This window comes from Odontesthes bonariensis, chromosome 21, assembly GCF_027942865.1.
Source record: "Odontesthes bonariensis isolate fOdoBon6 chromosome 21, fOdoBon6.hap1, whole genome shotgun sequence".
Classification (NCBI taxonomy): Eukaryota; Metazoa; Chordata; class Actinopteri; order Atheriniformes; family Atherinopsidae; genus Odontesthes; species Odontesthes bonariensis.
The window spans coordinates 20557361-20583456 of NC_134526.1; the positions used below are offsets into that span (position 1 = coordinate 20557361).

Below are 26096 nucleotides of genomic sequence, written 5' to 3' on the forward strand. Positions count from 1 at the left end.
TTACTCAGTGATTCAAAGTGTTTCCCTGGTTTACACGGCGTTTGAGTGGTTGGCAGGCTGATTATTGCTTCCTTCCCTGAGAGGGCCTCACCATTCGGAGGCTGGTTACTTATACTCTAACTGGTTTAGCTGCTCTGTTTTATTTGCGTCTGACACTACTGAAAAGCCCTGATGTCACAGCTTGCACACCTTCCCTTTCTACTTTTTCTCTTTTTTTTTTTTTTTTCTTTTTACTGTTAATATCATTCAAGCAGTTGACACACTGCTTCCTCACGGGTAATCTTTCATCAGTATTCCGGTTCCTCCTGTTCTTTTTTCTTCTTTTGGTTGCTTCTTTTTCCCTCCAGTTTTTCTCTGTGTCTGACTTTGTCTCATCTCGTACTTTTCTCTGTACATTTTGCCTCGTGATAGGAAGGTTTAGTGTTCTTACACCATCTCACTTTTAGTGTGTGACACAAATATGTCACACCGCGCAGACATGTCAAAGGGACTCAACGGTTCTAAAAGGATAAGAGGAAGACGACAGCAGAACTGTTACTGTGCACCTTTAACTCCTTTGTTCTTCTCCACACTGTTGGGTATGGTTAGTTTATTGACTACCTGTCACTAGAAAGCCAAAGGTGACTCTGTCAGGAGGAATGAGAAAGTGGTTTATTAAAAACAAAAGCGGAGACAATAGAGTGAAAGGGAGCGAAACAGAAGCGATTCAGACCCGGGGAGTTACAAAGCTTAAAGTCTGCTTCCTGCTTCATTTCAGACATGACAACAAGAGTCACATGGGAGTGAGTTGTCTCCTGGATAAAATGTGTGTAAAATGTAATGTCCTTTAAAAGAGACAGGCGTGTAGTTAAAAAAAAAAAAAAGAAAAGTCAATCTTCATAAACTAAGTATGACAACTAAAAGTTTTAGACTCACTGGCCTCTAATTTCAAACTGGACTCCAAATGTCTGTTTCTTGGATAAAAAGCCAGCGTTAAACCCACCAAATTGCTCCTCTTTATACTGTCTCGCCTTTCTCAACTGTGCACTCTTGTGGCTGGAATAGGTTTTCCAAAATGACGCCCAAACTTCAGTTTCAAAGAGGTAAATGCATGATTTATTTCAGTGATTGTTCTTACATATGGTAGAGCGGTCCAAGTTCTCACTGTAAATTCATGTAAAATGTGGTTTCCTTTGATATATTTTGCAAGACAAGCAGAACCTATCTACAATGGCTAATTTCATTTGCAATGTACACAATTTAAGATTACACATGATGAAGAATAAATACATAGAAAACAAACAGATGATCCATAAATTGTGGTTGAGGGGGATCACATTTTAAGCAGTGTATTTAGATACGGTGTGGCGTCTGAGCGGTATTCAAGTCGTTGGCTGCTGCAAACGTCCTTTAGTGGCCTTTACAAACACACACTGAAATAAACACGCGCGCGCGCACTCAAAAGCAGCGTATCCTAAACCTTGCAGACATGTTTTCACTCTCACAGTAAGACACAACGTGCACACGCTTCGAAGTTTGCAGGTTTACACATTTTCAGACCCACTCATTAGAAACAAACCCCCCGTCGCACGCACCCAGTGACGGAGGGATATCAGTATTCTTAATATTTGGCCCAAATGTCCACAACACAATGATTTCACTCCCCTCGGCTCCACAAATCTCCTCGTGCAGACCTCTAGAGGGGAAAGTTCTTTCCTTTTCCCTTCTGTCATAAGCTCAAATGGACCACACATGCTTTTTTTCTCTGTCAGGTTAGTGTTTGTTACCATTAGTTAGCCTGCATAAGAGCTGACAAGCTGTAATAAATGATTTCTTTGCCTGGAAGTATTCGCGTGCGTGCTTGTCTGTGACTGTTTTATATGCGAGAGTCTTCCACAGTGTGTAGGTCCATGTCGGAATGTTTCACTTTTATAGAGAAGTGGAGCTGAAGGCGTCAGTTGGAAGAGACTGATGAGCCTGGAACAGCTGACTTGACGAGGCTTTTTGTCTGACAGGTGACATCGCAGGGAGATGAGAGGAGTCTGTCAGCAGCGGCTCGATCGCTTGTTTGCTCCAGTCACTGACGGGCACGTGCGGATCGGGGGAGCAGTTTTTTTGGGGTTTTTTTTGTGGGAGGGGGGGGGTGTAGGACCTGCTAGAATGGCTGAGTGATTACTTGAAATGCCAGGTCACTGGCAGTGGTAAACGGGCTGGACGTATTCTGGGGGGAAGTAGCCCACGTGTCCGTGGCAACGACCCCTCCAGCGTAGCGAATCGGAGCAGTCAATGAGTTCGACGACATCCCCGCGCAGGAAGCGCAGCTGGGACGGGTGGTGGGGGGCGAAGTCGAGGAGAGCGTGGGCATGATGGGGACGCTGGGGGTGGAGAGAGAGAAAGAAGAGAGAGTTATTGGAAAATGGTCGTCATCACTTTGGTTACAGTCCATGTGTCTACAATAAAACTTAAAAGGGGGGCACTCCTATATAATAGTTCCTAACACAACAGAATGTACCAAAAGTAAGATTTGCTGAAAAATATTTAGCAAAGATATTTGTGTGAAAATGAGGAACGTGCTCTATGTAGCGACATCTAAAGGCAAAGCTGCAGATTGAAATGAAATAAATAAGTAAAGGAAAAAAAAAATTCAACATGGTGGACTAAATGGCTGTATCTGCAGTCTGAATGAAAGGTTAAGGGTTACAAATAGAATTCTTCCTCATTTGATTTTACATTAATGAAGGCAGGGTTATTAGTCACAGTATTATATTTCAGGTTTGCCAATAAATCCACATAAATGCTACATTACTTGTAGCAAATCCTTCAATTTCCCTCATCCAAAGCAACTTTAATGTGATTCAGCTTCGATCCATGTGGGTAACATTTTAATCTGGGCGCTCTTTGAAGCATTTGATCTGGTTACGGCTACGCCGGTATCAAAAGAAAACTAAAGAATAATAGGAAAGTTATATGTTTTCAGTATGTTTGCAATAGCAGCAGCATAGTCAGGTTAAGGGAAAAGCAGACAGTGTTTCCATGTCAAAAACATTATTCTTTGTTCTTATGAAGTGCGATTCTATTTCATTCATCCATTCCATTTAACATCTATTTCGTCAGCAGCAGCACACAGAGATTAAAAATATAGACATGAAACTACACACAGATACTCTGTGAATGATAGTAGTTTATATTAGTTGATTGTAGAGAGTTGTAAACTCAAAATTGCCAATCATCACTGAGGCTGAGGCTGGCAACTGAGCATATGACTCACACGAGCAGATAACTTTTAGCTTAAATTAACAGTCTGCCTCTCTGGATTTATTATTGCATTTCTCTCCATCGTCTAACTACCACCGACACAGGCATACCGGGCAATTTGAGGATCAGTGACCTTCAGCTCATATTTACATGTCACACTTTTAGGGGCTGGGATGTGTTTAATCAACATGCATTCAGCGCAGATTTGATTGTTAACATACCTGCTAATACAGTACGCCTATTAGTGGAATATTCTATAAAGGGGCACACAAGAGAACTCAGACTGTGAAGAAAAAAAGTTAAAAAATAAATAAATAAATTGTCCATCTTTACAGATGGATGTGCATTCTTCCTGCATTTAGTTTTTCAACCTTTGCTGGCTGAAAATGATGAAGTTAATTTGCTGCAAAGGTGTGCACAATATAAATGTAAATACATTTGCAGGATGAGCAATACTCTGAAATTGACAACCTGGTTATGATAATAACAATTTCCTTCTTTTTTTTTTCTCCTTTGGCAGATGGCAATCATTGCAAAGGCACCACACCGCCATCCGACATATAGTGCTGGCCAGAATGAACAACCCCCTCTTGAACAAAACAATGAGGAAAAATTCACACATTTTCTACATATTTTATCGATAGGTCCTGAAAATTCAGAGTACGGATTTTAAACTTATTTCATTTCAGACTCCTAAATTCTCTCTTTAATCATTCTTGCTCATGAATACACTTTTGTCTGCGAAGGGGTTGAGGTTGAAATCACGGCAAAATAAAGAAAATGAAAATGGCACACATATTCCCCAACCCCGTCCTTACGTGGCATACGCACACGTATGTGAATCTAAAAGCAGGCATACTGTCGGCTGAAAGGTGTGGCTGGCTCTTGGACAGAGCAAGGAATTCTTTCCCCCTCCAGTGAATTCGGGACCTGATTATTTATCTCATCTTGCCTCTAAGATATAAGACTTTCTTGATCTTTTCAAAGCATGAAACGATCAACCTGATCGCCAGATAAGAGTACACAACATGCCTATGAAAAAGGACAACAAACAGTAGTAAAATATTTTCTTCTCTGACATGAATCGTCTTCATTTCATTTCACTGTCTCACCGTGTTTTTCCTTGAATTCAAGAAAAAGTACTACTTTTCTTCCCCCCAGATAGCCGACCTCCACTGATCTGGGCCGACCGGTGAAGTTAAAGCAGTTCGGGAGCAGCCGAATAAAAGTGACTATTTAAAAGGGAGCGTCTCGATCTCATCGAACCTCAGCTGTCAGCTGCACTCCCACAGAGGAAAGTGGATGTGGAATGAGCTGTGAGCAAACTGAGAGACTGGAACGAATACCAAAATTGTTTTTGGTCGGTGAGTTTGCGAAGGCGTCTGTGCTGCAGTTGTGATCTTTATCATTGTGCTCTGTCACAGAACAAGGCCCAAGATGTTGGCAAAGGTAGGACACACACACACACACACACACAAACACAAACAAGTATCCACATGAGTCATACAGCAGGATTAGGATCAACAGACACAAACTCATCCTTGCAAATCTATAAAATCCTCAAAGTCTTACGCCTTATTGTATCCTGATCCACTGTAGTCTAGACTTCTAGTTTGTGTGGGTTGCATGTATGCACTATTAGTTCTTGGGTGTGAGTAGGCGTGTGTGTGTGTGCAGAAATTGGGAGTGTGCCCTTGCGTGCATAATATGCATGTGTATGTGATAGGATAACCCATTTATTTTTCTGTGCCAGCTTTCAGTGGATTGGACAGAGAAATAAGGTCCATCCATTCTGGGATCCTCTCCAGCATCCATTTAAACTCACAGAGAGCACTTACAGAGGCTGTAACATCAACGGATGACAGTTTTGTACTAAATTTGTCTTAGCCCACTCGCAAACATGACATTTAAAGCTGAAAAAAGCCTTTAATGCTACTTTGTTTTTGTACTTTAAAAAAAAAAAAATGACAAGGTGTCACACAGAGATCCAATGTTTGCATGGGCGGGGCTCTTGTTTGGAGAGAAAGCTTAGCAGCACAGGGATGTGCAGGGGCCAAGAATTATTTCCTATTCTGTCATGCAGAGATAAGAAGCGATCTGGAGCCATGTAACAAGCTAAAGAGGTATTAGTTTGGAAAGACCAACAGCACAGTCAGATTGACAACACAAAAGCATTGCAACAGGATTAAAACCAGTCACTGCCTGTGGAAGTGACCTATATGATTAGAACAAAGAGGAACATTCATCATGTGAGGAAGACTATTTCAAATTGTAGTCTTACACTGACAATCTTAAGGGGCCTATTTATCTAGTTTTCCACTGTATTTCTGTCATTTGCAACATCGCTGATGCTTATGAGCCGAGAAAAGAGCTCCAAAAAAGCTCTGATAAACTTGTCTTGCTGCGATCATCTGGTAAAGGGCGAAAAAGCTCTTTCAGCGCATGTGTATGAAAACTTTATACTTTATTGTGTCGCCTGAAGTTGGAGCAGTAATAATTATGTAGCTAATAGCTAGCTGCAAAACAGGCAACATGAAAAACTAAGTAAAACACATGAAACAGCGATTCTAAAAAGGAACCAGTGCATGTGAGAGTAAATATCAGACTCCTATGAGGGAGGAAGAGGGGGGTGATGGAGTAAACAGCTGTTGGAAAAAGTATTTTTGATTGTCAAGAGAGGGGTAATATAAGTAATAGTAATATAAATGTCCAGCAAGACAGAAATGTAGATCAACCAGATGCTGAGCTGCCCCTCCTCAGTTCCTTCCTGCTCTTAGCTGCCATATCACACAGTGCAGCAGCAGCCAAACAGCTTCTTTGTGGTTGCACAATAATAAACATACTGTAGTTGTTTTGGTAGGTGTTTATGCTTTAGCTTCCTAAGGAAGTAAAGTCTCTTGAGTGAAGAAGAATTTCCAGGTACCATTTGGGAAGTTATGACTTCATGTACTTGCCACCATTTTATTTCCTCGCATAAATAATATTGACGTAATTATTCATTGGTTTAAATTTCAGATCTTCTATTTGAGTTGATTAGGTTGATCAACGAAGTTGACTGACTGATCGTAAAAAGGAGTTGTTAACCCTACGAAAGATGATATAGATTAATGTGTGATGACAAGTTCAAATGCTGAGCTGCTCAGAAGATGTGACTTTAGTTATTCTTTCTTCTTTGGGAAAGAACGTGAGCCTTTTTAACAAGTTTTCTCAAAAAGTGTTGCAGCTGATCACTAACATACTTGTTTATTCATTTCGAATGCAAAGCAAGTGTCTCCATCATCACTGTGAATGAAACAGGGCAAACTAATTGGGTTATTAAATAGCAATGAATTTAAGAAGTACAAGCATATAGGCACTAGAAATAAATCATGAAAAGCATGAAACAGCATCCTTCTGTTATTTATCCTTCTGTGTTTATAATTAGCGTCTGATACCTGAGGAAACTTCGACTTAGTTTAGGAGAATAGTCGAGGCGTACAAACAGATCCAGTGACAGTGGCATTTGTGTATGCACATTGAAAGGATAGTTATTGTTTTCATGCTATTACTACCACTACCAGCAGGTCAGACACCCTGCCACTGGCTCGCTGGATGAGAACACAAGTCATCTCCCGTTGATGATACACCTATTTGACCTTCTTTATGAAATAAAATTTTCAGCCTGCAGGGGATGGTTAGGGAATATTGGTCCCTTGAGAAAGTCAAAGTGATGCTCTGTCCTAACGCCACCTGCTCCCACTTTAGAATGTCTGTCAACAGTACTTCAACAGAATCTTTGTCCATCACCACAAGGGCGTCCGTCTGTCACTCCGTGTTAACACACAATGTGTCGCCACCCTCTTAAGAGGTTGTGTTCACACATTTCTATGAGTGCGAGTTTTAAAATTCCAAAGTGCATCGAGAGGTTTGGTTTTCAGACATTATTCGCTCCCATTGAATGGACATAGATTGCCACAGTATTTAGGTCATACAGTTTATTAGCCGCCCGTGTGACAGCTTTCGTTTTTGCCTGTTTAGCCATCATCACAGCACCCTCCGGCTAAATACATCACTTGCACCTGTTCCAGATGTATTTTTTTTCAGAAAAACACCACCTCCCCGGGGATTTGGAACATGCTTGACTGTTTAGTAATGAGGCAGGATGCTACTACACAAGAACTGGATTGGCAAGAATCTGCTATGTGAAGCCAAAGCGCCTGTTCAGGATCTGAATGTGTCATCTGAAAGTTTTCTGCTCCACCAGGTCAAATAAAGCATCAGTCAAGCTTCTCTGCAAACTATCGGCATGAAAAAGAAAAAAAAGAATTAAAACTGACCAAACACATCTGCCATTCTGTGTCAGTAACTATGTCAGAGTTATAAAATCAAGGTTCTTAAAAGTTGATGGAAAGCTTAAGTCCAACTCTCTTAAATGGCATGCCGTAAGATGGGGTGAAGAATAGAGCTAGAAAAGAGCTCCCCTAGATTTTCTGAAGTAAATCTCACTTATCACAAAGATCAATAAATGTGGGTTATCTTCAAATGAGAAAAGTTAAGCTCCACAATATCTGTTTCTGACTTGGAGCTGAATACAAATCAAATGCAGAAAAAAGTGAGGCCACACCGATGTGCCAGCTAGCCTGAAATAAACTTGCGAGCATTCGTTATTTCCTGACTTGTTTGACACTCACCTCACCTCCTTATTTGATCATCATCAAAACACCACGGAGCAGCAGTGACCGTCTAACGGCGAGCTGTGACCCAGACGCCACAATGCCTCCTCACTTCTTTTTCTAGCTGATTTCTAAGGTTACGATGGATTTTTAATGGAAAAAGAAATCGGCTACAGTCAGAGCAGAGGCCACAAACGGACCCCGTCCACAGGGCAGCTTTTAAAACGCATGGCAGAGACAAAGCACCCTTTCCTAGCATTTTAGACCTGACTGCAAGGATCCCTCCGGTCTTTGTATTCCCTTGTGTTAAGAATTTTAAATCTTAACATCACATTTTGCACAAAGCATGCACAGCGAAAGCATGCAGGTTTAAAATAAATGCTCTTTATTATGTCATGTAGCAGGGGCCAAACTAGAGAAACCTATTGAGCATCTTTCATAATCACACTTCTAGAGCATCATTTTCTACAACTTAATACATAAATCACAAGAAAATTTTTTTGTATTTGCTGGATATGTTACAATAAAAGGTAATTGAGCAAGCTGTTTTCTTTTCTAGGCTTTTGAGACTAAAGTAGAACAACTTTAACACATTAAGTGATATGATCATCTGCTATTTTGAGAAACAAAGAACTTGGATAGTATGGAAGTCATGAAAGATTGAAGAGCTAGCCATCGAAATGATAAGATGCATCTCTAATTAGTAACGTGACCTTAATGTACCGTGTGTCGTGTCCTGTTTGTCCTAGATTTGTGGGGAGCACAGCAACTTCCTAAACTTAATTCCATGTGGTGCATGCATCACAGCCATCTGAGGGCGAATTTTTTTTAAATTAAATGGATCTGGCAATTACCTGTAGGTTGCTATTAGTCTTATGTCTATATGGCTTACATATGGGAAAAATAAGAAATGAGTCCTCCGGTTAAAAAGCCTGCTGAAAAATTCACCCTGGATTAATTAAAGTGTAGCAGCTGTCTGCTTATGTCTATTCAATGTGAATACGTGCCGATTCCATCGTTCTCCATTGTCAGTTCATAAATGGGTCTTTAGGGAGTCATGTCAGACTTTTCCTTTTTAAAAAAGTACCTGATGCATGATGAGTTATGTGCTGAACATTTTTTACTGTACCAAATGACTTCTCATTCTGCCTAATTGTGAAAAAGTGAAGCGAGAAAATAAATAATAAAAGCAGCCCCCCCCATTCATTTCTGCTACCTCATTTGTTACAGTCTAATAAAAGTTTCTGTCTCTTAGGATAAGAGATTTAATTGGTAAATGCTGCTCACGCTACCAACAGAAACCATAAAGCTTGTAGTATCTAAAATCTTACCCCACTGCTGACAGATTCTGCAAATTCACTTGCCAAAATCTCTTTAGGGAGATTGCTATGGACATATACAAAAGAATCTACTTGTGAGTTATATAAAGTAACAAGACTACTGCCATACTAGCAGCTTAGCTGAGTTTGTGCACAGTTGCTGTTTTGAGCTAGATTTGCACCCTGACACGCTCACAGAGATGTGCGGATATCAAGCAGCTATGTGATCATCCTTATCCTCTCTGGTTGGAATGCCCTTCGTAATTGATTCAATCACAGTATCAGGCTAAAAGAATTCTGATAAGGGGTAAAGATGTCAGGCAGGACAAAGAAAAAAAAAGAAAAATGCCATAATTCCTCCTCAAGGGGGCAGGAACATCTGTACGAAATGTCACGGCATGTTGGCATGGCATGGTATGGCATCCAAAGGTGTCCTGTGATATTTCAGTCTTGAGCGAAGTGCTAAGCCGGCCAACATCACAATTTCTGAATCCAAGCAGTCAGCATAATTAAAAACCAAGGCAAACGGCCTTCATTGGCCTATGACTTGGTTAGACTGCCTCTCGCATTCTTTACAATCAGATCTCCTGCTTATAATGTAAAACATTACTCTGAAACGGAGCCGTGAAAACACAAGCAAGGCGCAAACTAATAGAAAAAAAATCTCCACGTGGCAGCTTTGTCCCTGTAATGTTACCTCTCGCAAAGATCGCTGCAGCACGGCCCCTTTGCTAATGAATGGAGGTCTGATCTCAGGTGCTGAGTGACAGAGGTGAAAATGATGTGATGAGTATTACCACGCAGCTGGTGTTGCAGGGATACCAACACGCTGTCGTGTCAGAACTGCTTTGGATCAAAACCACCCATAGAGACTGTGAGCCTGCTGGTGCCGCTCATGTGCACTCCCAGGAATAGTTGTCAAGCAGTGATCTTGTCTCTAATACAAGAAGAAGCAACAGAATTTCCCATGGTGACACTATTATGAGAGACACCTGCCTTTTTACAGAGGGAGACTTGGGGTACTTAGATTTACCGATGTCTTTGGTGTCTAATCTGAGTGTTATTGCTTCTATTGTGTAATGTGCAGTAGAAATACCATCCATATGTATGAGTATTGATGAAGCAAACTTTATTGTTGAAAAAACATTGTAAAATATGTGACGCAAACTTGAGGGTCACTTGCTGTCTGAATGGAACAAACTCATATTCTGTCAAAGCTCGGGAAATTGATTATAACTGAAGGCAGAATTTGCCTTTAAAATCTGTTTTCCTTGGTGATGCTGCGCTCAATCCCTCAAGCTCACCGACTAAGATGACTCATTTTTCTGCTCCGAACTGGCAGCAGTCTTGTGGTCTCTCATTACTAGCTGTACTTTTGCATCAAACTCTGCTGCTGCAGTCACAGCTCAGGAAGTTTCGCGTAACAGTGTTCCCGGATCTGCCAGCTCCATTACAAAAGTGGCTATGCCTTGAAGCTGCAGCGAAAAAGAACACTCGGGCAGCTTGTTACGTGGTTCTTGACGTACATATTTGACAGCAGATCGTTAACCTGGATCCTGGATTGCATGGCAGCGAAATTAAATGCAAGAGGAGTGAGACGAAGACAGCTGATGGAAGGACGAGACATGTTTTCAACGGTTTGGTGAGGGGCTTTATGGTGACATACATCAGATCTTAGTTAAAACCATACAAATAAAAAATGTTATATATTCATTTCACAAAACCAAAGTCAAGATGCAGAATCAGCATGTGAAAAAAATCCACATCATAATCCAGCTACTTGTAAGATCACTTTTAACAGCAATCACTTGAAGGAATCGTTTTTTGTCTGTGTGATGTCATCTGTTTCTCGCATCCCTGTGGGAGGCTCGTCCTTCTGCACAGCTTTGCTTCAGTTCACTGAGGTTTGGTCACGCACAATTCCCTTATGGTCCCACGACAGCAATTCAATCGAGTTGAGGTTTGAACTTTGACTTTGATTCTTATCGTTTTCAGCCATTCTGTTGCAGATTTGTCTGTGTGCTTGGGGTCATTGGACAGATTACCTCCTAGAATACTTTGGCATACAGAGCAGTTCATGGTCAATCAGGGCCAAGTCCTGTGGCATTTTTGTTTATCTCTTTGCAATATTTGAAAATATCTTGCATTAAAAAAAAAATCATCCATAGTTACATGGAATTTGCAGGAAGTGTAATTTCCTCCTGTCATGCTGCCTTTCTCCTGTCCCGTTCAATGCTAATCGCGCATCCTGGCATAACTATTTCAAAAAGAAATTGTATCTTTTGCTTTGGTTACTATGGTGAAAGGAAAGCTTACAAACAAGCAATCTGCGCACAAGAAACAATGAGTCATATAGACTCACCCTTGCAAATTGTTCTGGGTCTCTCAGAAAGACCGTCCTCTCCTTAGCGATGCTGTTGCTATGGTAGAACTCCACAAGTTCGTTCAGAGAGGAGAAGACTTCATCCCACACGTAGTACTGACCGCAGCGATCCTGCAGCACCTTGAAGTGCTGGACATGGTCCCCGTAACTGCAAAATACAAGAACATTTGAATAATATAGTAAATGAAAACAAAAAATCAAATGTTTCTAATTTAAAAAGAGAAATATCGTAGATATGTGAGCATCATGTAGATTTATACATGTAGGACGTATTGGTAAATAATTATAGATACTAAAACATTTGGATCCTTCTGAACAGTGAGGAGGTCAAAATGGCTCGTCAGACTATACTTTTTTGCCTGGGACTGTATGTACTGATTAAGCCCAGTGAGATACAGCACATAACAATCAATATGCTGACATTTAACTGAGAACAGACCTCACTGTTTGTCCAGACACCACAGATGTATTCAAACTGATGAAAGCTATAGTTCATGCAATCCGAAAACTGGTGACTCATTTATGAGAGCTGCTGACATATATATTATAATCATATAATCTTTTTTTAAATTATTTTTAATCAAAGTGGTGCGTGAGCAAAGTCTGTATGTTTTACACTAGTTTTACTTCAACCTTAATTCCAAAAAAACATGGGATGCAGTAGAAAATGCCAGTTGAAAAAGACTATGGACTGATATTTTTCTCAAAGTGGAACATAGGAAACATATCAAATGTTGAAAGTCATTTTCATTTTAAAAAAGACAAAAAGACATTTTACGATTTCATGAAAAATATTAGCTCAACATGTCTCAAAAATGTCGAGACAAGGACAACGAAAGCCTGGAAAAGTAAGTGGTCCGAAGTTCTGGGAAACGTGCTGCAACTAATTTGGTTCATTAGCGACGGGTCACTAACACGACTGGATATAAAAAAGCACCCCAGAGAGGCTGACTTTGAATATTCCAGCGCCTACAGAACATAAAATCATCAAAAGATTCAGAGAGTCTGGAGATATCTCTTGCGAATACAGTTCAGCATGCCATCCACAAATGCAGGTTAAAGCTCAATCATGCAAAAAAAAGAAAAGAAAAAAAAAGCCATATGTGATCTCTAGGCCAAAGCTCATTTAAAATAGACAATGTGGAAAATTGTTCTGTGGTCAGACGAATCAAAATGTGACGTTTTTCGGGGGGAAATCATGAACACTATATCTACCAGATAGAAGTGAAGATTGCTGATAGTGGCTTGTTATCAGTTTAAAAAGCCTGAATCTCTGATGGTATGTGTGTGCATAGGAGCCAACGGAACTGACAATTTGCACACGTGGAAAGGCACCATCAAAGCTGAAAAGTATATACAGGTTTTAGAGCAACATATGCTCCCATCCAGACAATGTTTTTCAGGGAAGGCCTGCATATTTCAGCAAGACTATGCTAAACCACATGCTGCATCTGTTCCAACTGCAAGGCTTCAAGGAGAAGAGTGCAGATGCTGGACTGGCCTGCCTGCCTGCTGTCAGATATGAATGGGACAACATTCCTTTCCCAAAGGTCCAGCAACTGGTCCCCCCAGTTCCTATGCATTTACATTGACTGCACTTTCTACGTTCTAATATAAGTGAAATATCAATTTAGGAGATTTGCAAATCATTGCATTTTATTTACAGTCTAGCTTCTCCATCCAAAAAAGGCATCCCAACTTTGGAACTGTGGTTGAACTTTATCAGTTATGTGTGGCTACAAATGGTCCAGACTGACACATTTGGTGTCTTCACATAGGTTTTTGGAAAACAGTGCATCGTGTCCAGCTTTGGGTTGATACCAACACTCTTAGCCTTTAGTCTGCAAAGCCTCCCCTCTGGCGGCACAGCTGTCAGCTGTTGGGGCTGGCCTGCATTCATTGCAGGCCTGTTCATTTATCCCCTCAGAAACTACAGTGTCCTTTTTTCATATCTACTTTCAATCCTTACTCTTAATTTCAAAGGTTTAAAATAAAGCAAAGAATAAAACGATACTGAGCCCGACAAAACGACAGGAAAACAGGCAAGAAAGGTCATTTGAGCGTCACGTTCATGAAGAGCAACCTACACCGATGCAAAATCTATGTCCGTATCATCAGTAGGGGATGGATTCAATTACCAATGCAGAGTTGAAAGAGCAGACCGTGACATTTACATGGGATGCTCTGCGTGTCTTGGGGATTCTCTGCAATGCAGATAATGGCAAAGAAATCTTTGTAGATTTGTAATACTTTCTAGGATAACATCCCTCAGATCAAGGCATTAGAAAACTGACTGTGTGTTGTTTGGTCACGAGAAAGTGGCTTAAACCAAGTATTTTGACACATTTCAAGACATATTTTTGATGAACAAAGGTGTATTGGGAGCACAGTCGGATTGTGTGTGGCTAAAACATGAAAATTTAAGGCCAGTGACACAGATACAAATAGCCGCAGTGCTGGAGTGCTTGCCTTGTTGTTATAATTAAAAGAGTTTGGCCAGTAGTCGTTGGCATTCACCTGCTCCCCTGTCCTGCTCTGCGGTGGTTGCTAAGTAACTTGCAAGCTTATCTTTAGAAATCTGGACATCTCCCAGTGATTATGTTGTTATATAACGGCATGTAATATGCAGCGGAAGTCAGTACAACACCCCCATATTTCTAAACACATCCCAGAGTGGGGGTGTGTGTTGGGCTTATTTTAATGATTTTCAAAATGTCATCTTGTTGGTGAAAAACAGTGGTAGCATCTTTGTTGCCTTTTTATGTGACAATATTACTGTTATGAATAAATAATGTCTAAAATAAATAAACTAAAAATGGCAAACGTGATCTAAACTAACCAAACTCCTGATAGATCCAGTCTGACTGGCTCTCTTCCAAGCTTGAAAATGACCATCAGCTTGTTTTTTACCAAGAATTCCTTTTTCTATTCAGACACTGAGCCCTGTTAACAAGCAGTGCTGACTCCCTGATGACTGGATGGCATTTAGCCACACCTCCACCTTGCCCTCTCTTTCCACCCTGAGTGTCCTCCTTTCTTTCGTTTCACCACCATTCAAACTCACATGTCAAACATTATGAAATAGTGAAAAAGCTGGGTGCTTTTATGTTCACACTGTTCACTCGACTGAAGCTTTTGATGAATTTTTCCATTTGTGCAAATAACATATGCTCTGTGTTTTTCTTTTCCTTATGTTTTGCCTGCGGGTCTCACACTCTCCTTTATTATCGGACTTCTGTCTAACTTCTCTCTGTCTGTATCCCACGTCCTTGTGGTATCTGCTCCACCGTGTATCCATTGCCTTGTTTGATTCAACCTTATCGGCCACTCACTCTCGGACTCATGCAGCACATCTAGTTTGATCAATATGAATTATCGGTTTCAGCCCTAACATGGCCCCTGATCTTCTAGCACCCTCTGCTGCACCCTCCTGGAGGGGCCCTATTGCTGTCATCAGCTGTGCAATTGTTCAGCTGTCTGAGTGATAATAAAACAAACAACACATAGGCATGGATTTTCCCTTTAGGGGATTTACAATAATGAAATGTAGATTGATTCATATCATTTGGAGGGAATAAAGGACAGCGAGAAGGCATTATATTTACTTGTGCTTTAATTTGTTCACCATATAGTTCATGTTTCCTGCCTACCCTTTTACGGAATAAAAGCTTGACATTTTTGCTTTTTCCAGACCACAAATATCAATTGAGCCCATATCTCATGCCATACACGATATATATTTAAAAAATAAATCAATCTTATTGCCTCCATAATGCAATTGATTGGTTTGTGAACTCTTTCTTTGAAGCCTTTTGGTTTGGCACTTTGTTCGCCACCATCTTGGTTTTGGGAACAGAAAAAGGAGCAGTACATCCGACTCGGAACCATGAAAACTAAGTAGGCACAACCCGGAAAAGCTATCGTAATTTCCAATTTGAACACCAGGTTTTTCGAAAAAGTTTTGAAACTTGTGACTGAGACTAAAACCTTAACATAAAATGTTAATTGAGGTTAAAAGTCTTGTGAGAAGTAGGGTCAGTTTCTCAGATACATATACAAAATAAAACTTATTTATCCATTTTCTATCAGAATGTGTCACACCTGCCTTGTCACATGGCGACACTTCTTAGGAACGTGCATGGTGCCGTTCATAGGTCAGTCTACCCTGCGAGTCCATGCAACAGTTCGTACCTCATTAAGCTTAAGTGAAGTGTCTGTTTTATGAAGCTTTACCAACAACATAATCACATACTTTAAGCTTTATATAAACTTTCCTAGTTATGAAACCGACTGCAAAAGCTGTCATTGGTTTTCTTGGCATCCTGCGTTTGCATGGCATACTTCCTTAGAGTTGGTTCAGTATTTTGACACAACCTTCCATGTTTTTTCAGCGGTGCATTAAATTAAGTTAAAGTGACTGTTCAACATAGAATAGCTGTCTGTCACGTCTGTTTTCTGTTACCACTGTCCGAAGTACGCTGAGAAAGTGGTAATCTTGACCCCGCTGCCTCCAACTGGTCTGTTAGCAGTCTGATGGCAGGGTGACGCAGACATAAACCAACTTTTCACTCAGGCGACGAGGCTGCCCCTTCAGCTTGCCATAGATTTCAAGAAAAACCTTTGGACTTTCAATTCAACTTCAGCTAAAACCTGAGAGAACTACAGGGTCTCTTATACAGTATCATTCATTTTGATATGCGAAAGGAAGTTAAAAAGCTCCACTTGTAACAATAAAGAAAGATGCACTCAGACGTCTTAACACATCTGTCGAAGAAGAATTTAAGCCAGAAATTCACATGGTGTCCCCGTCTCCGTCCATCCGACCAGCATCCAATCAAATATTTATTGAGCAACACTCCAACTACAACATCGCACTTCACACTCTTACTCTGCAGTGAAAACCACAATCCCACCTCTGAATCACCACACGGATAAAAAAAAAAGAAGGCAGTTTGTGATCAAATTCAAGCCATGTGAAAATGGGAAAAACAATAAACAACATGTCTGTTGTAACAATGTACGGCAGCTTGGATGCACGTGTAAATTCACACTGTAGCTCTTGTGTCATCATAGTTTGATCTTTACAACAATCACGTTGCTCTACTCAAATTTATTCACCCAATTACTGTCAAAAATGTGTAATAGTGTGGCTACACCAGTGGTCCTATTGACAGTTTCCATAATTAACAGCGAGAGACAGTAGAAACCCAGAGAACCATTGTGCTGTAATAATTCAGAACACATCTGTCTCAGCTTGATCACTAACATTCACTCTCTCACACACACACGGACACACAAAGCCCTCTCTCCAAGTGCCCCCTCATCCTTCTAATCCAGTGTAATTAAGGCCCACAGCGATGCAGAGATTGTGTTCTTTTTCCAAGTAAAAAGGAAATGAGAGCAAGAATGTAACAGAGAACGAGAGTGAGAAAGATTGAAAGGGAGAAAATGAAATAGACTTGGAGAGACACACAGACAGATACGCTGGAGATGAGGACTGGAGTTATTTTAAAAACTTTTTACCCTGCGCCAGCACAATCTGAGATCCGTGAAGGTCACCCGTCCATCTTTCCCTTGACTTCCTCATCAATCTATTTCTCACTTCCCTGTTCTCGGTGTCTCTCTCATTCTGCCAGCCTCTCTTCCCCTAATCTGCTGTTTAGTTTCTAAACCGCTGCAGATGTCTAGAATACTTTACACACTAGACTGACACCTCCAGCTGTCAATTCAACTCTGTGATTGTGTGTGTGTGTGTGTGTGTGTGACAAAGAGCCCATGCTGCAAATAGCTGATTAAATCATGTGTTTGTGCCAACTAATATGTGTCTGTTTGTGTGTATGATAGCTCCATGTTGCATATCATGTGTTGCAGGCTGAGCACATTTAGCCACGTGCGTGTGAGTTTGTCCTTGTATGTCAGCCGTGCATCTCATAAGGGTTTAGAATTGCTTGTAGCATTATTAAGACATCACCTGTTTTGAAAGCTCGGTGGGGAGAGAGGAAGGATGTGGGTTTGTGTGCTCTCTAAAGAGGGGCTGCGAGGAAGCAACTGAGGGCAAGAATGGAAAATGATGGTTGTTAGAGGCACTGGGGTGAAAGTATGTTGACGTCTGTGTGGATGCTGTTAAACCCCCTTACACTATTTACTAAAATCCTTATTTTACCTCCACCTTAAACTTCAGACAAGACCTACTATCTTTGGTTTAGATCAGTTTTGCTGAGTTCCTGTTTACTAGTGCCCATATAAGCTTTTTAAGGGAAATTCCTGGAATGAATATAGATCAAATGAATACATTTTCTCAGACCTAGAGCTGATATATAATTCCCTTAGTTAAGATTCAACTCAACAGACAGAGCTAAAGAGCTCTAAGTTTGAAAGCTGAAGAATGTCTAGGCTAAGCTGAAGCTATATAGTAAAACAGCTTTGGCGAGGAAGAAAGAACAGCTAGGACCTGAAGCACTTTTAAAGTCTTGTTCGAGCCCACAAACTCTCATTTTTTTAATTCCACTTAGCTTAGTGAAAAAAGGCTGATTCTGCATGTTAATTTATTTTTGTATGAGGTCTGGAAACAGGCACAGCGTACCACATCTAAAAATAATAAAAAACGCTTCCTAGCACCTCTGAATCTGAATGATGCTTGAATTTATTCTTAAGCAGGACATGTGCTCTCCAAGTGCCCTTCAGGCTTGTATTTGATCGAACATTTGTTTGTGAAGGTTGTATGGGGATTCAAGCTTATGCTAGTTATTTGATGACTGTCCTTTCAGAGAAGTGTTATTATTTGGTACATATGTGCTTTGTTTACTCTGAAACCTTTAATGACTTCTTTTTTGTTTCTTTCACGCCACAACAGAAGATATAAAATGGCAGGAAGGGTTGAGAGAAAAGATAGAGGACATGCAGATTGAGTACTATGAGAAAACCTTCATGGAGGTGGCTAACAGAAAGGAGGAGACCCTCTGAAGGCTTTATCTCCCAGAGGACTGGCTCTTCTTTTTTCAGTTTCAGTGAAAGAAAAAGTTGCACCATAAACCAAATCCACCCACCATATGCTGCCGCTTCGCCCACATATTTTAACCACGTTGCTTGTTCTTTCCCCACTATCTCTTGTCATCTTACTCCATATTTTCCTGTTCTTTGTATATCTGTCTGTATTTATGTTGCTGTTTCTGGCAGTTTTACAAACTTTTACAGTAGCAGTATAACGTTTCGCCCTTTCCCTGTAGGAATTCTCACGTAGCCCCAACATCTCTTCTGAGCACTTTCCCACCCTTTGAGAGTAAACTGCACAATTTAAAAACATTGACAACTTTGCTCGCATTTGAAAGGTTCAATATTTGCAATGTGCATTTGTGTTTTCACATCTCAGAAGTTTGGTCATCATTTGTATTTGACTGGGTGGTTAATAACACACATTTAGGAGCTGTGACAAAGTCAGATGCCTTTATATTTAAATAAGCTGTGCTGCAGCGGCGCGCGGCGATGAAGTCATCCCAGTAGACGCATGTAGAAAGCCCCCATAAGCCCTCCGATAGCCTCCAATAACAATAACACAGCAGCTATGAGCTAACAGTGCAATAGTACGCGTTCATTCATTCATCTTAAAGGTTGGGTAGGGGTTCTTTTTCTGGAGCATTTTTTTACATATTGCTTGAAATACTCTTCACACCCCCATTGCAACCAATTAATCAAAAGTTTTGACACAAAAATGAAAAGTTTTAGTGGCCTCTAGTACGTACAATCTAGGAAAAACACTATCCAATCATTGTGAACGGACCGTTCACAATGATTGGATACTGATGCCGTCTATCACACTGCAATCTGCTCCTCCCTCCCCCTCCTTCCCCCTGTGCGCGTACCCTGCTCCGTGAATGAATTACGCGTCCAGAAGCTTGGCAGGAAGCTAAACTAGAGGCTAGCACCTAGCATCATTAAACGTATAGTTAGCATATACTAAATACTAAATACGGCAACGATCGATTCTTGCTGTCAGAACAGCGCTCGTGCACCTTCGTGCTTGTGAACAAGCATTGCGCGTTCATGTACTCTAGAGGCATGGCTTTGGGGGGAAAGTCTGAAGAAAAGGGTTGGGACTTTTGACCTTTGTATTTTCAAAATGCAGCTTCGCTGGACTCAAAATCCAGGATCTCCTACCCTACCTTTGAAGTATTGGTGAAATAAAGACAGATGATGCCTTATTTAGAGGCTGTGTTGTCAATGCCCTGTTTTCTCCCGTTATATGGATATATGCGGATTTCGAGTAATCTAAATATCGTCCGACGCCGACTTTCTCCAAACTGTTATCGATGAGTAGATGTACGTATTTTATTCCGGAAATAAGGTCTAGGTTTAAAAAAAAAAAACTTTCCCTTTAATTTATTCAACTTGTGCTATTTTTCCTGAGGTTTATCAAGTGTGAAATTACCCCCCAAGTGATGACATTCATGGCAGGCTGAGCCCAACGTGTTACTTGAAGCTCAGAGATTACAGCATACAGCTGTAAAGTAAACATGCCCGCAGGGTTAGTTCTCTTTAATGGTTCCTCTTTGGTGTAATGGCACTGATAAGAGACTAATGATGACCGATGACAAGCTGATGAACAGCCACATTCAGCGCTAACTTTATGAATCATCAACCAGTGGAAGCAACTCAGATTGACATAAGAAAGTAATAGACAAACTGCGCTTTATGTGTTTTTGTGTAAGCCATTTAAGTTCAAAGACTCAACAGCGTATCACTAAATTGCTCTTTCAAAACCTGTTATTAGTAATTCAACAATACCAACAGATCCTCCTGTTAATAGTACACTTTTTGAGAGCACTTTTCCCGGTTTGATGTCATTAAAAATTCCACTCTTGCATATCTTATACAAGATGAAGAAAAATATAGCACTGAGGGGTTGGAGGGAAGCAAGTCTTACGTATTTTTGAACAATAATAACATCAAGGAAAGGTAAGTACACTGAACTCCCCAGATACAAAAAGTGAATGTGCACACACTTTCATACACTTACAGTTGTTGTTGTTGTTGTTGTTAGACATCTGACTCATTCAAACAGGATCGGATTGTCGAAGGGGAAAAAAAAATAATGTCTTTTGTTTAACACGACCTTCGCCTGAAATAAGACGAAGGCCACAGGAAAACCAATTGTGAGCCATGAGCGGAAATTTCATTTCACCGTTGGGGTGGTGATAAACAGGAAAATAAATTCTGAAGAGCAAATGTTGAGAGGGGTGTGGGGGGCACTGTTGCTGGTAGTAGGTTTGTCATCACCTCCTGTGCGCCTCTCCATTTAAAGTCTAAGGTTTTGTGAAAGAGCTCCATGTTTCATAACACCGATAAAAGATCAACAGACTCTGCATCTCTCTGGCTCTCTGGGCCCAGCTCTGTCCTCTACATTCCTTTCTCTTGATGACACCTTTATAAATATAAAACATTTTCATAAGAACTTCACTCCTTCCTTCATTACTCCCTTTGATATGACAGGGGACATTCTTCTTACTCTGCATTGTGGTGCTCTGAGACATGACTCTTCCACTTTTCTCTGTTATTTCAACTGAACTGTCAAAAACAGTTAGCTGTGAGTTGCTCTGAAATATCTTGTTATAATTATTTCAACCTTTCAGTGAGTCCACTTTCAGTTGGCTCATTGGCTCTTATTTTGCTTCAACTACTGATTTCCTGGAGTGTCTTTTGATGACTCACAGAGACTGTGAACAGTTGCTACTTTCAGTGGGTGTTTTTACACGTAGGTGGAAGGACTGATACTGATTCTGGCTGCTGCGACGTCTGAATCAGGAAGTGAAATACAATAAGTGAAGGGTATATCAATCAACTCTAACAAGATAATGGGATTTTTATTTTTTTTTAAAGATCTATGTTGCAGCATTGTGCACATCTCAGAAAAGACCAAACATATCCTTTGGGTGCACCTGCTGCTGAGTCAAAGAGTTCTGGTAAAATGCCCAGCTTGGCAAAAAGATTCCTTCATCTCTCCATAAATGTCTTAGCTGGCATCACTTCACTTCACTTCACTTTCCAAAAATAAGCCACTAAATAACCCATTGGGATCGTTTCACTGGCATGGTCTGAAAGTAATCAGTCCCCTTCTTCATATTATACTTTTTAAAAGGTATTCTTGGGATTACCTCATTTTAAAAAGGCCTCAAATGCTGCCTGTGCTCCACAGTTCTCTATTCTTAACCATATTTATCAGACAGACCACAGATGTCACGCGTTTTGTACTTTATATCCTCTGGAAAACTTTTTCAAACTTTTCCATTTAGCAATTTTGGCTATTTTAACTATTTTTTCCATACACATAGGCTGATATTCTGTGGTTTTTACAGGGGACGATCATGTTGAATTTTTGCAAATGCTTTTGCATTTTTAATCATATTTTAAACATTCACTGAGGATTAACCAGCCATTTATCAACAGTATGCACCATGTATGCCTTCTAATTGGATTTGTTGCTAAAAAAAAAAAGTGGTATACACTTTTTTTGAGGAGATTGTTGTGCTGGGTCAAAAATTCACCAAACCGTGACTGTAGAGAAAATAAACAGTTTGTGGGGGATAAGAAGTTATGTAGCCAAATATATGAATTTCCTCCAAATTTCATCTTGGCTTCATTCTGTAAAAGTGGATTGGATTTGTCAGAGTGCTGTCAAAGCGGGGCTGAGCTCAGACCGAGGTCTCCACAGTCACTGCTGTCAGTACGTCTTCTCTGACAGGAGCGCCGTTAGCACACAAGAACCACGCAAACACCTGACCCATTTTTCAAGCTGCTACATAAGCCAGCAGCCACACAGACGTCAATAGACAGCTCGCATCCCAGCCTTATTCCCTTTCTTTTCTTTCACTTTTCCTTTACTTCCAAGCTTCCCGAAATCCGTCCTCAGACAAATCCCCGGCGAGAGAGATATCGTGCGCAGGCAATTTCTCAACCAACAAGAGAACGGTCCAAAAACCCAGCTCTTTACCCCTGAATTCAGACAGCTTTATTTCACAGCCTCGAGGGCCCAGTGAAGAGTCAATCTTTAATTCCAGTTGCCTTTATCAGCACCAAAATTCACACCCTAGAGCCCTCACACACCCTAACTCTCTTCCGCCGATATCCATGCAGCCCCCTGAGGCGCAATGCCCAGCCTCAGTGTCCTCCTCCGCCTGATAAAACCGATGAGCCACACCAGCAGCTCCAGAGTCTGCGGTGTGCCACACAGGATTAACTCACATAATGCCAGAGGGGTTGCAGATCCTCCCATATACCTTCTGCCTCACACCTTAGACTACCCTCCTCCTCTGCTGGCTCCTATGGTGCCCTGCCACAATCTATCACACCCCATGCCCACACACACTCACTCATGAATGCAGACAACCAATCATGCTAACAGTATATGTGAAAACTGAGCTGCTAATTGAATTACTTTGCAATTAATGAGATGGAAAGAAAGACTTAAGATTCATGGGTAATATAAAGGAATACATAGATCGTACCAGCGTTCAGAATTCAGCTCGTACAAAGAAAATATGAGCACAGAAAAAGTGCATAGGGTGAACTTGTACAGGCACAAGTGAGAGTAATTATCTCCTACCTGACAGACATGGAAAACTCCCCAGGAGCACTCTCGCTCTCTCTGACTAGAAAGGCTCCACACTCTCTGTGTCTGAGTCGACTTTCTGCCACACCACGAGATATACGGCCTGCAAACCAGCTGGAGGCAAGACAGAAATAGATGAAAAATTAAAAAGGTCAAAGATGTTGCTGTTTATACATGGCAAGTGTATTTTTTTTTGGGGGGGGGGGGGGGTCTGAGAAGCGCCAGTGAGAATTCTGCACAAAAACTTGACAAAGTAGTTGCTGTTTGTGGATATCTACCAGCTCTGATGTTTGAGAGAATTTAAAATGAAGCACAAATCTCTGAAAAGTGCGGATCCGGCAGAGAAATGAAAAGAAAGGCTCAAGGTGACAAAAAAAAGCATGGCACATTTGTGAAGTTATTTTAAGATACGTTGCTAATTTCGCACTTAAAACAAATCCCCAAAAGGCTTGACTTTATTTGTCAGCTGTGGAGCGTGATTAATAGTGTCATATTTGATCTGATTTTGTGCTCATTAGTCCTGCTTAGCAGAGCGGTCTGCTTGGATGCAAGGCTTGCTTAAATGACATTGTGCGTTCATGAACCTGATAACTCAATTTAAATGAAAGCATGTCCATAACACTGAAAAAAATATGTTTGATTTCAGCTGATTCGGCCTCAGGGTATATATACAAACTCAAGTAGGCAACTCCAACTGGACCATTAATCAGTGTTAGCCGTCTTGTCAGTTTGTTGTTTGTCACCACAAATGTAGAACCCAGCTGGTATATAACCATCTGATTTGGGGGGGGGGGGGGGAACAGGGTGTACCAGCAGATTTACTGTAAACACATGCACAAACGGGGCTGGATCATGTAATTATGTAAGGCGGCAAGTTAGAGTGTCCCTTTGGGTAAGCTGCCTTATGCCAGAGTGCAGATGTCCAAAGCAGAGCAGAAACCGCCCGAAGCTGCCTGCTGCACAAATTCTCACTGATGAGCTTTTAGATAGACCAGCTCCGGTTGTGTGAAGAGTATTCATCAGATTAACGGATGAGCTGAAGATGTGAGAGTGTGTGTGTGTGGGACTATGCACTTACGCATGTGGCCGCAGGTTGATGTAGTTTTTTGGCACAAAGCCTTTCCTGTTGTGGAGCTCAGCTGTATACCAGTTAGGATCATCTTCCATGTTGGTGATCTGAGAGCAAACACACAAACACACAGATGAAAGGTTGTCCATGCTGTTGGTGGTGCAGGCTTTTAAGGGTCAGCTGAAAGGCCACTATCATTTTTCTCCCTCTTGGCATGTATCAGTCTCCCAAATCAGGCCTTGCTTTTACAGACCCATTCTCACTCCCAACTTGTCACATACTGACGCTTGGTCACGAGCCCGCTACATGGGTTTTGAGTGAAGGCAGTACCCGATGTGTTTCATTTTTAGAACATTATGCAATCCATTTTTTTTCCTTTTCTATCTTTCTTTCTTATTTTGCGTGTTTGCATTTCGAAGCCCAACCGTGCCGTTTTCCTAACCAAGTACTCTATTGCCCAAAACAGTAATACAGTAGTAGAAGGAAGGACATAAGAATAAACGCAGGAAGTTGAAATAAAGACAAAAAAGAACAGGAAGTGAGAAACAGCAGTGTCAAAGCTGGACTTGAACAATAGTTGCATGCTTGTGAGTCAGACACCTATCCCACCAAACATATTCTCTTATAACTGTTGACTAACTACAACTATTGCTTCAGGTTTTCCTATTATCATTACAATTGGCACAGCCAGCAACTTACTGCTGCTGTACTGACACTTTAGAGAAGTTCTCTGTGTGGATACCGATGCTAAAGGTGACCCTGTGTGAGGGGCTCTTGATCAATGTAAGGAGATGGGAATAAGTATGGATAGCCCTCAACTCAGATTTTAAACTTATTATCTGAAATCTTGAACAATAAAACTGGTGCACATTGCTAACTTTTAGGTTTTCTTGATCTTGCAAGCTTTAGGAGGCTAATCCTAGCTAACTCGAGCGGACCCTGGAACTCTGCTGCTTTCTTGATTATAGGACACATTTTCATCCAATGATTGAAGAAGAGCTCATGATTTGAGTTCACAGAGGTGTTTTTACAGTATTCACCATATTAAAAAACTTAATTTTAAAGTCTCACACATTACCAGGGTGATGAACCCCCACACAAACAATACTTTTAAGATTAGGCATCGTACCATTCCATAGCCTTTGTTGTATACTGGCTTAGCTATTAAATATTTTGATGTGAGACAGGACTGTATATTAGGAGGCAAACTCAACCTAATTATTCATGTAATGTAGTTGCTCAGTGTGGGTACGACATTTTTGCGTTCAGGATTTGATTGAAAGAAAGCAGAAATTAACTCATAAATGTCTCTTGAATGTGGCCCTGGCTCTGTTGTCCAATTCACATTACATCAAAATAATTGTGCTATAGGTTTAGATGTATGTAAAAGCCATTTGTGGTAACTGATAGCCAGAAATGTAATCTAAACATAGCTTGTGTAAAAATAAAAAATTAAAAAACAAGTATGAATTATGTTATGCCACAAATAATTGAAAAATAAACCTGAAAATTTACAGCACTTGTGCTATAACAAGCTGAAGTGTTTCAAGTATTAAGGCAAGTTTAGGCAGTATCCTTACACTAACTGTTGTGCTCCAGACCCCAGCTTCATCTTGAATAAATATGAGGCTTGTATTGGTCCATTTTTATCACCTAACAGTCTTTAAACAATCTTCTAATCACCTGCATGGTGAGGGCAGTAAAAGACACGCCGTCTCATGACATGCCTCAGCTTTAATGTTTACCCGTTTTCTTCTTTCCATTTCATTCTGTCATTTCGCATTCAGTATTCTAATCCAGCAGCAGCGCGCCTTGTCATTTTGATATTTTTAAGATG

At 40.8% G+C, this 26096-nt stretch overlaps 1 protein-coding gene across 1 annotated transcript in view; it reads right to left on the bottom strand.

Moving 5' to 3' along the window:
* Positions 1–1072: 1072 nt before the first annotated feature.
* The window catches only part of grapa (GRB2 related adaptor protein a), a 29195-nt gene continuing 4171 nt past the window's right edge, over positions 1073–26096 (bottom strand). The window contains exons 2-5 of the mRNA XM_075453631.1: positions 24269–24366; positions 23185–23304; positions 11568–11736; positions 1073–2354 (exon numbers count right to left, since the gene is read on the bottom strand). Coding sequence (XP_075309746.1) covers positions 2169–2354; positions 11568–11736; positions 23185–23304; positions 24269–24366 — 573 coding nt within the window. The 3' untranslated portion in view covers positions 1073–2168. The remainder of the gene's footprint in view (positions 2355–11567; positions 11737–23184; positions 23305–24268; positions 24367–26096) is intronic.